A 12,213-nucleotide genomic window follows, 5' to 3' on the forward strand; every position below is an offset into this window, starting at 1 on the left:
CAAAATTGCCTTAGATTTACATTAAACTTACAGGGTTTGAAGATGATGATAGTGGAAAGCTTCCCTTCAAATTATTACTTACTGAGGTGCTGTAGTTTTTGAGAAATGAGTAAAACAATGTCATGAAAATACGTTTGTAAAATGATTAATAATCTTTGTCTACTGAGATGAAAATAATTTTCATGACATTGTTTTACTAATTTTCCCAAAACTACAGCACCTCAGCACGTAAGGGAAGCTTTCTACTCTCATTATCTTCAAACTGTGTAAGTTTGGTGTAAATCTGTGGACATTGTGTTTTTTGTCCTACAAAAGTTACATACACCCTTTAATATGAGCACTGTGGGGATTTCATTACCTACACATCCTCCTCCTTGTGTCAAATTAGGAAAAAAAAATGTGAATCATGGATAGGTGTCTGTGAATCATGTATTTTTTTATTTTTATTTTTTGGTGGGTTTTTGATGGATGAGGCTCTCCATACAGCCTGTGTGCAAAGCGCACGTGTCCAGACAGAAGATTGTCTGGTTTTGGCAGTGGGATATTTACGCAGTGTCTGTGTATAGAGGTGTATGAACGGTGTACATTTGTATAGAGTGGACAAGCCAGAGCAACACACACTCATAGACAGACGTATATACATAACATTGCACAGTGTGTTATAGTATGCCAGTTATCTGCCAGTGTCACTCCAGGAAGGTGTTATCAGTGGCATTATGACAAATGCTGCATGACGTTGGTTCCCACACAGTGCGCCAGCAGACTGACGTTGGGACTACGGTCTGTCTAGAAGTTCGTCGTTATAATGAACCCTTTGGATTCAATTCTCTGCGCATCAGGTGAAGTATTTTGTTTTGGGCTTGTGCTCGAGTAGGCCTATTGCTTGTTGTCGAGCCAACTGTTAATGTGATTTGCTGACGAGAATCGATTGGTACTGAATATCTAGGTTGCTTGTCTATCGTAACACAACCTCATTGTACGTGAGGTGTTGTTATCGTTAGAAGTCTAGGTATGATGTGAGTGGCTGATAGTCTGGTACTTCATGATGGGTTTCCCGGGATCATTGATGTGTGAATAATAATATTAATAATAGCAATGTAGTCTTGTATAGTTCATGTATCCACCAATTAGGTACTCAATGTGCTTGAACAAAAAGAGACACTTTAAAAAAAAAAAAATGTTTTTTATTATTATGAATTACTACATGTAGGGATTTTCAATGTGCTGGGACACATTGGCAGCCACTGCTAGAGAGGATTAGTGTAAATGGGTTCTTCTCACTGCATTCCATGACACAGAGGACCAATGGATTTACATTCCATCTGAAGGACACCTCATTTAAATGGTCATGGCCGGGACTCATAAAGTACACAATCTGCTGACCAGAAACCCCAACGCTTGAGTCCGGTGTGCTTGCATGACACCGCTTGGCTACGTCATGTTGGTGGACTCCATGGTACATGAATGCTGCCATTTAACATGTACACGTGTCTGAGCTAGAGAGCGAAATCGTTAGAAAATATTTGACAACGAGCCCATCACGTACTTCTGCCTGACTGACTGCTTAGATATCATTTTGGGGTGCACAATGGATTCATTGAAACAATGCGTGTTGTTTTCTGATGATTTTTTTTTTTAATTTAGTTATTTTTTTTTTATATTAAATACCTTACAAATATGAACAACTTAGATTTTGCCTTTTATAATTGTGAACTTTTTACAAACTTTTATTTGTTTGTTCAGGTTTTATGTCCCCATTCCAAATTCCGGTACAGGAATAGAATTGATGACAATTGGATTTGGGTCCCCATAGCTTAAAAAAAAAGAACAGTGGACTCTGCTTTTCATTGTGATGTAAATGATAACGATTATCTTTGCCATTCTGAATGACCCCAATGCCCAATAGGAGACTTTCCAACGCTAGGTGGCAGCAGACATACCGGGTAAATTTCCATTGTTTACGTAGTTCTGAACATGCGCATAATTCTGAGAACAATGGATTTACCCGGTAAGTCTGCTGCCCTCTATCGTCCCAGAAAGTCTCCCATTTTGTAGAGCAACTCGAAGCCTAAAAAGTAGCTACTCGCAACACTACAATGGGAGACTTTCTGGGACGATAGAGGGCAGCAGACTTACCGGGTAAATCCATTGTTCTCAGAATTATGCGCATCTTCAGAACTACGTAAACAATGGAAATTTACCCGGTATGTCTGCTGCCGCCTAGCGTTGGAAAGTCTCCCATTATGCTTGCGAGAATAAGCTGACCAGCCAGTTTACCGTGTCGTAACGCACCATCTTCGATTGATATCCTGTATTGCTTAGCAGAAAATTTTTCATCTAAATTGTTTGCTTAAAGGCAGGTTTACACTTTTGGTAATTGTCAACGACAAGTAGCCTCCATTGGTGTTTCCGAACATATGCAGAAAGTAGCACAGTGAACATTTAGGCTCAATTGGTCGTCAAAGTTGCAAGAAGATAATGAAAGAAAGAACGAATATTCTTGTTGCATACAATTGTGTGCTTTCAGATGCCTACCAAGGCTTGAAGCCCACGATCCAAATTTGGAGGATTAAACAAAATTACCCTTTTTCTCTAAAACTCTACTAATTTTCATTATTGCAGTTTTTAAAGACACTGGACACTATTGGTAATTGTCAAAGACCTGGTCTTATCACCTGGTGTATCTCAACATATGCATAAAATAACAAACCTGTGAAAATTTGAGCTCAATTGGTTGTAGGAGTTGCGAGAAAATAATGAAAGAAAGAACACCCTTGTCACACGAAGTTGTGTGCGTTTAGATGGTTGATTTCGAGACCTCAAATTCTAAATCTGAGGTCTCGAAATCAAATTCGTGAAAAATTACTTTCTCGGAAACTACATGTACGTCACTTCAGAGAGAGCCTGTTTTATACTACCACCCTCTTACTCATTACCAAGTGAGGTTTTATGCTAATAATTATGTTTTAATACTTATACCATTAGTGTCCACTGCCTTTAACTCGCAAAGTAATGCCAAAAGTATACCCTACATGTACATACCTTTGAGCAGCTGTATGAATTTAGGCTTTGCTAATGATTTTTTTCCAAATTGTGACGTATTTTCAAATCATCACCATTATTAAATTACAGTGTACTTCGAGGCAATTTTCACAATGCAGTTTCAGGTTATAAAATAGAAATGGTAAGTGGATCAGAAGAATGAATAACCACATAACTCAATGCTTTAGCAACTCATTCTTAAATAGAGAGAGGGAGAGAGAGAGAGAGGGAGAGATGTCAATGTAACCAAGATAAAAAACTTCAGTGTGAACGGAATGACTAAAATCAACTCATTATGAACAGAGCGCTTTCCTTCGATAAGTTGCATGGTCTGTACAAAAATAGTTTGGGTTGATTTGAGAAATTGTTGCTCTGTTCTACTAAAAGCTTGGATACAGCGCCCTCTTGTTTGTGGAGATGCGTGAGGAACTTGAGGTTCGAAAATAGAGAGAGGGAGAGAGAGAGAGAGGGAGAGATGTCAATGCAACCAAGATAAAAAACTTCAGTGTGAACGGAATGACTAAAATCAACTCATTATGAACAGAGCGCTTTCCTTCGATAAGTTGCATGGTCTGTACAAAAATAGTTTGGGTTGATTTGAGAAATTGTTGCTCTGTTCTACTAAAAGCTTGGATACAGCGCCCTCTTGTTTGTGGAGATGCGTGAGGAACTTGAGGTTCGAGTGGAAAAGCATATAGGGCCGGATGTGGCACCAGCATCAAACATCGATAAGGGTCAGTAATGTCACTTTTGAAGATGGAAGACCTTATTTTCATGTGCTCAAGAGTTGCACCTGTTTGGACCCTATTGGAATGTATACAAAACTGTTGATATAACAACATTGTGCTTCCTATGTAATATTGGATTATACAGACATGTTGATAGTCAGGACAAGTACATGCGTATAAGACACGTTGTTTAATTCCTGTCAAAACACGATAACAGGGAACTGCTTTTCTCGGATGCGCATCACCACATTTTCTCGTCTAGTATTACTAGTTCCTGATGCGATTGTTTTCCCGATACACACAATGCGTTGTACGGTCGTCTATGCCACATCGTAGTTTACAAGAGAGTTGAAGATACACAGGATATATGACAGACGATGTGATTTCTGCCAGCCTCCTGTGACAATCCTGACCAGCTTCCTTGGTCTGGTTTGCCGTTGTCGGTCGATTGGTCGGTGGACCGTCCAGGTCGAGATTTCTTCTGTTTGCAGTGTGACTTTGTTCGGTGAGGATCAGGGAGTGCTGACAATGTTGGGATGGTGAAGTCTCCTGGTAGTTGACACCTCGACTGATTCTGCTGGACATCTTACTTTCTTGTTGTTTTGTTAACTCTTGATGTGGCGGTGGTTACTATTGACAAGACGGCTGTCATCTTAAGGAGTATTCTGCAGTGCTCGTTGGCCAACAACACATTTTCTGAGTGATTTTCTTGGGTGAAGAACTTGTTTTTCCTGTACAATTCTAAACGTCTATTTATTATGCTGGGCTAGTTTGCATTGTAACATTTTATGTTAATATGATTTGTCTAGCGTGTCTAGAAGGTTTTTTTTTTTGCTGTATATTGTCAAACCCTTTTTTTTTTTTCTTGGGGTTTTTCCCGAACTGATGACTTTCCAGGTGAAGAAACTCTTTTTTGTCTGTAATACTGTCAATTCTGTATAATGCAAATTATTTTATTTGTGAGAATTCTAAACCTTTTGTTCTGGTTTGTGAAGTAAATGCAGTTCTTTCAAACTGAAGCCATTTCATGACTGCACATTGTTGTTTAGAATGTGCTATATTGCTACCCGGAACCCTTTTGACAGAAAAGTAAAACCCATTTATTATTCTATGGTGGGGAATGAGTGTAGTTCGAGAGGGGTGGTTGAGAGTTCAATTTTTATTACCCCCGGTGAAAATTGGTTACGCTCTGTAGTGCATGTATACTGGTTGCCGACGCGCAATGGGATTTCGTCAAACCTATTGTTCGCGCAGACAGTTCTGTATTGAAAGCAGGAGCGCCGGGCTTTGTTTCATTAGGCATTGAGGTATTCTCTATTGACTAGTTTGCTTAGAAATGACCTCGCAAGAATTCTGAGATTGGGATGTCAGCTAGACCGCATTTACACTAGATCCAGAAAGGTGGATTGTCATTCTGCATTTTTTTACGACCGCAGATCACGATCCATTGTCGCGTTTACACCAGTATCCGGCTCCGATCACACTTTTGAACAGGCTGTTATTGGCACTGACGTCGCCGCTCCTCGGAAAGAGCTCAAGGGTCACGATTTTAGCGCGCCATATTTTTTTCTAGGTTCTTCGGGTCTGATCCGGCTTTTGGGATCTAGTGTAAACGGGGTCCTAGTCAAGTCTAGGTTTGAATGGGGGGGGGGGGGGGGGGGTGTCGGTCGGGGGTAGGGTGATGATTACTGAACTACTTATAGTCAACATGTTAATCAAGTGAAATGTTGCTGGTTGTTGAGCGTAATTTGTCATCATTATATCCAATGTGAAGTAAGTAAGTAAGGTTTGTGGTGACTCCATGTAAATATCTTAGTAAGTAGTGGTGGGTCTGCGAAGAGCCATTTTGCGGTACTGCTTGACGTTTTGGTCTATGTGCTCCGACCGTCTTCTGGTGAATTATCTAATGTGCACCTAGTCTTGATTGTCATTGTATGATGCTCTCGTCAGTCGATGATTGGACTTCATACATTAATGAGTTGCCAGCATTGTCACTTATGTAAGCGTGTCAGTTTTTCAAACTGCTTTCTCAAGAAGACAATCATAGCATTCTGAGTAGGATTTGAAACTTTGCATGGTGGAAATATGATATAGAAAGGTTTGCGGTAAACTCCATGTAATGACTATCTCTAATGAGTTGGGATGGTTCTGAAAAGAACCGTTTCGATCAGTATGCTCTTATCCGCCTCTTTCCTGCCTCTATTTCCCGCCTTCGTGCATCACCAATCCACCTCCTCAGTACTTATTCATGCTGCATCAGAGTCCAGCATTCTCCAGAAGACGATCAGAGCATACTGATCGAAACGTCGAGTTGAAACCAACGGTTCTTTTCCGAACCACCCCAACTCATTAGAGATAGTCATTACATGGTGTTACCGCAAACCTATCTATATCGTAGCATACTGATTGTGACGTTGAGCTGAAACCAGTGGTTCTTCTCAGAACCACCCCAACTCAAATAGAGATTATTATTACATGGTGTTACCACGAACCTTACTAAATCATATTTCCACTATGCAAGGTTTCACATCCTACATATTGTTGTTAAATCCTTTTTGTTAGAAACAGCTATGAATAAAATTCTTTTTTTTTCTCAATTCATGTAGAGGATAAAAACAAACAATATAATAATTTCTTGTATTTTTTCTTCTCTTTTAACTTGTTTCTGCAGATGACAACAAAAGTGAAGACAACAACAGTAGTATACATCTTTTCTTTCTAGCAATCCTAGCTCCAATAACGCTAATCTGCTTGCTATGCTGTGTAATGTACATACGCCAACGCAGCGATCATCTCCTAATGCCGCCGTTACATCACCGGTCACAGAGACTATCCATGTCTACTCCATCTGATACAACGCCACCAGTAAGTACCCATTTCCTATTTCTCCGCCCCACCCACCATCCCCACACCCCACCTTCCCCAAAGGGGCCAGAACCTCGTCTAAAACTTGCCTAGTTTCGTATTGAGTGCATAGCGCAGAGTAAAAATATCCCATCTTACCAGTGAAATATGTTTGACTAGCGCGGAATTCCCTGCTTCCATGGCACACTGCAGACATACATGTAGCATTAAAACACAACCCAAATGATCAGGGCTGCCGCTTCCACAAAGCAATAAAATTCATTGCTAGAACAACAACAAAAAACATTGCAGGGAGCATTGTACTATTGTTAAAATAACCCTGTATAAGTTTGTGTATTAAAGGCAGTGGACACTATTGGTAATTACTCAAAATAATTATTAGCATAAAACCTTTCTCGATATTGAGTAATGGGGAGCTGTTGATAGTATAAAACATTGTTAGAAGCGGCTCCCTCTGAAGTAACGTAGTTTTCGAGAAAGAAGTCATTTTCCACGAATTTGATTTCGAGACCTCAGATTAGGAAGTTGAGGTCTCGAAATCAAGCGTCTGAGAGCACACAACTTTGTGTGACAAGGGTGTTTTTTTCTTTTTTTTATTATCTCGTAACTTCGAAGACTGATTGAACTCAAATTTTCACAGGTATGTTATTGTATGCATATGTTGAGATACACCAACTGTGAAGGCTAGTCTTTGACAATTACCAATAGTGTTAAGTGTCTTTAAAGGGCATACACACACATTTGTACCTATTTATGCTCCTTTGTCTGACAGATAACATGAATAATTTGAATATTATATGAAACAGCTAGGTTGGGCATTTTTCAGTAGCCTTTACCAGGCAAGTGAAATTTGTATTTGCTAGTGTGCATTTAGCCAGTGTTGAGGGCTAGCACTAAATTGGTTACTACTGAAGCCAGACAGGCATTGCACTATCGGGGAACCGTTCCACCATGATTGCAATCCCCTCTTTGAACCAGGCTTTGCCAGACAGCCATAAATCATAAAACTAACATTTGTTCTTCTTTAGGCACGTTTCAAAAGGATGATGGCTCAGCGATAAAGATTTTCCCACGGCCATTGTTTACAACAATGAGTTTCTTTTTGTTTCACATCGGTCTGTTTTTCTTTCATTTCGCTGTTGTCTTTGCATATTCCCCCCCCCCCCCTGTATTTTTCTAGCAAGCAGCTTCCCACCTCAGTGCCTGTTATTTCCGTCTGATTGGTTATTTTAATTCACAATTTGTTTCCAGTCTATTTTTTGTTGTATTTTCTTTCTCTACTTGTTTTGATTTTTTATGCTCACGGAGAGCGATTTTTAAACCCAAGAATGAAATGATTGCCAACTCGAATTGTGGCCGTTCTGGATGTTGTTGCATCATATTTGTAATAGCCAGTTTGTTTTTTAAATGTTTATTTAGACGATATAAATGGTTAAGAGTGTAAAAGGCAAAATTGCCAGAAGCGCTGTTTGTGATTAAAAAAAAAAACGAAAACAAAAAACATGGAGAGTCATCCATTGTTTTGTTACTATCATACTATGAAGGTGAACAATGCGAGAATCGTTTCTCAGATTCAAATGTTTTAGTTTGAAAAATTATCCCAACCATTTCACTTTGATTTTCTTAAAATAGTTGATACAACCTACAGCTGCAGTTTTGTCACTTTTTTATAAACAACCTGTAAATCCTGCACTTGTGGAAACTTGCTTCTTAACAACCAACAAAACAACTTGTTTCTGCTTGATATTTCATTAGCTCCATCCCCTTTTGAAAGATTCTTCTTTGATTTTGAATTGGTTTTTACTACCATACATTCATGATCTATTGATTGATTTTGTTGTAAGGTATTTTATTAATAATTTTCTCTTGTTTGCTTTTGCCAGATGAGCCAGCTGCCGCTAATGCAAGGCAGGCAATTTTCTAGTGAGCGCCAGCAGGAGATGCTGCGCCAACAGCGAGAGACTGTTTGCCGTCGCAGTGAATCCACGGAGGAGTATCCCTCCACAGTTGTCCATTACGACGAGGAAGCGCAGCCCTTCAGACTCTTCACAGAGGACGCGTGTCGGTCGGGGATTAGAGCCCCACCCAATCGGACTGTCTTTGACAGCATAGATAGTAACCCAAATATGAAAAAAGCACCCAAACTGGACACGAAACAAAGTGCCGTTCATCGAACAGATTCCTCCACACAAGCTGGCTCCCTAAAGGGCAAGTCAGGGTTACAAGTGCTAGATAGTGAGACCAAAACTCCTCTCAAGTTATTAGATCCGGATTCGGAAGGCCCTCCCCCGTATACGGCGGTGATAAAGAAGCAGCACCAACAACAACGTAGACCCTCCTCGGAGGTCATCAATGTGTGTGATACATCTGACCATAGCCACCTTGTGGCCGCTCTAAGCGAACCCAGCATGCAGGGGTCGATTGTGGAGCAGACGTGGCTCCTGCCTCACCGACCGCACGACGCTGCCACACCGCCCTCGACGCTGTCACAGCATCCTCGACCTAGCAGTAGACACTCCCCGCTCCCTCCGCTGCCCAGGAGGGAAAAAGACATCCACAGAAGATGTGAATCCAGTGAGTCTCATATCGCATGACATGGCTGAAACGTAGTTCCCACTACTCCAAGTTCACCCCCCAAGCACCAAGACATGCTAGGAATCTATATGCAGCCTTATTATGTAAAACAAGTAAAACTAAAGGTGCCTGCCACAGGCACGTTGGTATGGCGCTATTCATATTTTAAAAAAAATGTCATGATGAGCAGATTCAACTATTTGGCATTGTGGCGATCATATTTCTGAGGAGGATGGTAAGAGAATCAGAACAAGAGCTCTAGAGAGATCCTTAGCTTGATCCCAACCCCCCTTCCCCCTCCTTGCCCCTTTATCTTTACATCCAGTCATAAATAATCCTGAAACCAAATCAGGACATTGTTAAGACATTAAGTTTTAACTCAAGTTTCCATATCTGGTGAAAATACCTTGTACATGTACATGTAGTTCATTTACTGCATGAGCATTCTGCTCACCTTTAACCATTGCCATTGAAACATAAGAGCAAAGGCTTTTTTTCTTCTTTTTTTTCTTTTTTTTTCTTCTTGCGAACAGGGTATCAAATATTTAATCTTGTAGAGATGTTTGACTCAGCAATAACAACTGGATGGGGTGGCTTTTGTGTGTATTTATATATCCCAACCATCTCAGCTGATGGCAGGTCAGAGTTCATGACCCCTAGCCTAACCCCCTTTAACATTCCAATATAACAATGAGGAAATAAGAGCAAAGTGCACCCAAGCCAGCACAATGAATGTTTGAACTTTTTCCTATCAACGAACATGGGCGATTCACTTAACATGAACGCAGCATTGCCTTTCACAACGATGTACATGGGTACAGGAAGTTTTTTTTCTTTGGGGGGGGGGGGGGGGTGTTAGCCCTCAAACTCTTCACCAAAAATGATTCATTGTGTGTTCATCCCTTTCCAGAAAACTCTTCTTTTTTTTTTCTTTTTTTTTGGGGGGGGGAGGTTAACGGCACTATTAGAACATCAGTCTTAGATTGTAAGAACACCAAACCGGATGTGTAGCTGTTTGGGGGGATTTACTGAGTTATTGGCCGTCTATTTAAATGTCAAAGTGTCTCCCTTCTCCCCCAAAAAACAAAAGCCTCATGTTTTAGAGTGCAACCTTTTTCCTTTGTGTTCGCGGTTCGATCAAAAACTGCCACTTGTTAAAAGAGAAACTACTGAACGACAAAAATAAAACGCAAAACAAACTACCTGTGTATTCCCTTTGCTCATTTATCACTCTGCATTCAAAGGCTAGTGTGCTCCTTTCAACCATGTTTTCAAAAAAAAAGCAAAACAACAACAATAATACCTTGTACCAACCTCTAAAGAACCCAAACCCCGAAACAGATGTCCCAAGTGTTTGTAGATTATTTTTTAATGGTAGCAAATCCAGTTTTTGTACGTATAAATATTTGTCATGCGAAACCATGTGACGATTCAATTCCCATTTGTTTTGAAACCAAATACTACCTAATTACATTTGTATGTTGTTGTTTCTCGGACCTATGATTTTTTTTGTTTTCATCCTCTGTAATTCAGTTGGGAGTAGCATAACAACATCCTTCACATTTTCTCTAGGGCAAAGCGATACAAAACCAAACTTGATACTCCGGGAAAATGTTCCCAATCACCACAGCTGCTAAACGAATCAAACTTCTAGCGTCATTCTCAATGCAAAAACTAGATCTCTAAATTTTAAATTCATCTTACTGTCAAAATGTAGAGCTTCTTTTCCCCCATCTTACTTTCAAGTCCCTTCGGACCTTTCACATGTTTTTGGAAAGGAAGCACCGTGCATCAAATATGAATAAGAGGAAAGAGGGAGAGGAATAGTGTCAGCCAGAGGGTCTGGGTGGCTTTTGGACACCCTGTTTATATAATCGGTCATTGACGTGTGAATTTATTGTAAGTGAACAATTTATACACCCAGTTATAAAATTTCTAACGAAACAACTATAAGGAAATCAAAAAACATCATCACAAAAAATGGCAAATATTTTTTTATTTGAGGGGTCGGATGGGTGGTTTAAGACCCAAAGATGAACTTTTATTACTGTAGGTCATAGCCTATTAGTCTCCAATTTCATAGAGGGTTGATATCGAAAGACCATGTGGGTTTTCTTGCCTTCGTTTCTAGTTAGTGAACTTTGGCTGATTTGTTGCCTCCCCACCCCACCCCCACCTATTACTCCCCTCAACTGTGGTTTATAGCGTCGGTTTTTACATATTAGGGTACCTACTCACAATCTTCAGAGGGTTGCTGTTCTCTGTTGTTTTCCGAGACCAACCCTGGAGTGAGTTTAGCCCTCCAAGGGACGTCATGTTCCAGTCGAGGCTCATGTTGATCTTGTGCCAAACATGAGTGTGGATACCCTGGATCGGCCCCTGCCTGATCCCAGCCCATTAAAGGATCCTTTATTCATCATGGAGATCATAAATTGGGAATTTCACTTATTCCTTTGAGCCATCCCCACAAAATTTTCTTCTTTACTCACCGTCCTAACTTTGGGTAAATCTGTCAGTCGGAATTCATAAATTTATTTCAAATGGATGAAATGTGTTCACCCACGATCCAAGAGTTTGTAGAAACTTGACTATAGTTTAATACCATTCCTTCAAGCTTGATTTCATCTGAATGAAAAAAAAAATGTACTTTGAGAACCAAAATGCCACCTGCCAGTTTGTGTTTTTCTTTACCAGGGTACCCCTTCAAACAATTTAAAGGCCTAAAACCCACCATGCGTTGTGTGTGACGCGCAGTGCGAAGTCCTGATAAATAAAACTACATCCCTATGTACGCAGTATGCTAAACAGACACATGAACTTATGCGCGTTGCTTGGCGTGTGTACTTTCATTTTGACGCATTGCCTGCGACTTGTTAGCGCACAATACGGACAAACACACAGACATCCAGCCCAAGTTTCTTGTGGTGGCTTTAAGCTTAGGAACAATTAGACTCTCATGAATGATGAGATTAAAGTGATGTTTATTTCAGGTTGAGCAACTTTC

At 40.3% G+C, this 12,213-nt stretch overlaps 1 protein-coding gene across 2 annotated transcripts; it reads left to right on the forward strand.

The window, feature by feature from the left end:
* Positions 1-646: 646 nt before the first annotated feature.
* Positions 647-10,106, forward strand: LOC117289018. 2 transcript variants are annotated; one of them, XM_033769920.1, is made up of 3 exons: positions 647-839; positions 6,442-6,635; positions 8,519-10,106. In XM_033769920.1, exons 1-3 carry the CDS (start codon positions 806-808, stop codon positions 9,227-9,229), a joined length of 939 nt encoding a protein of 312 aa, XP_033625811.1. In that variant the 5' UTR covers positions 647-805; the 3' UTR covers positions 9,230-10,106. The 2 variants fall into 2 exon arrangements, with proteins under 2 accessions (XP_033625811.1, XP_033625812.1); XM_033769921.1 differs by lacking the exon at positions 647-839 and adding an exon at positions 4,028-4,483 and having other exon boundaries at positions 8,519-10,104.
* Positions 10,107-12,213: the final 2,107 nt, after the last annotated feature.

This window comes from Asterias rubens, chromosome 4 (assembly GCF_902459465.1).
Source record: "Asterias rubens chromosome 4, eAstRub1.3, whole genome shotgun sequence".
NCBI classification, from domain to species: domain Eukaryota; kingdom Metazoa; phylum Echinodermata; class Asteroidea; order Forcipulatida; family Asteriidae; genus Asterias; species Asterias rubens.

What these genes read in the sequence shown, in the direction of transcription:
- LOC117289018 (XM_033769920.1), top strand. Translation starts at nt 806, where the DNA reads ATGAACCCTTTGGATTCAATTCTCTGCGCATCAG. An exon ending in TTCAATTCTCTGCGCATCAG is followed by an intron (nt 840 to 6,441) that starts GTGAAGTATTTT and finishes TTGTTTCTGCAG; the next exon opens with ATGACAACAAAAGTGAAGAC. An exon ending in CATCTGATACAACGCCACCA is followed by an intron (nt 6,636 to 8,518) that starts GTAAGTACCCAT and finishes TGCTTTTGCCAG; the next exon opens with ATGAGCCAGCTGCCGCTAAT.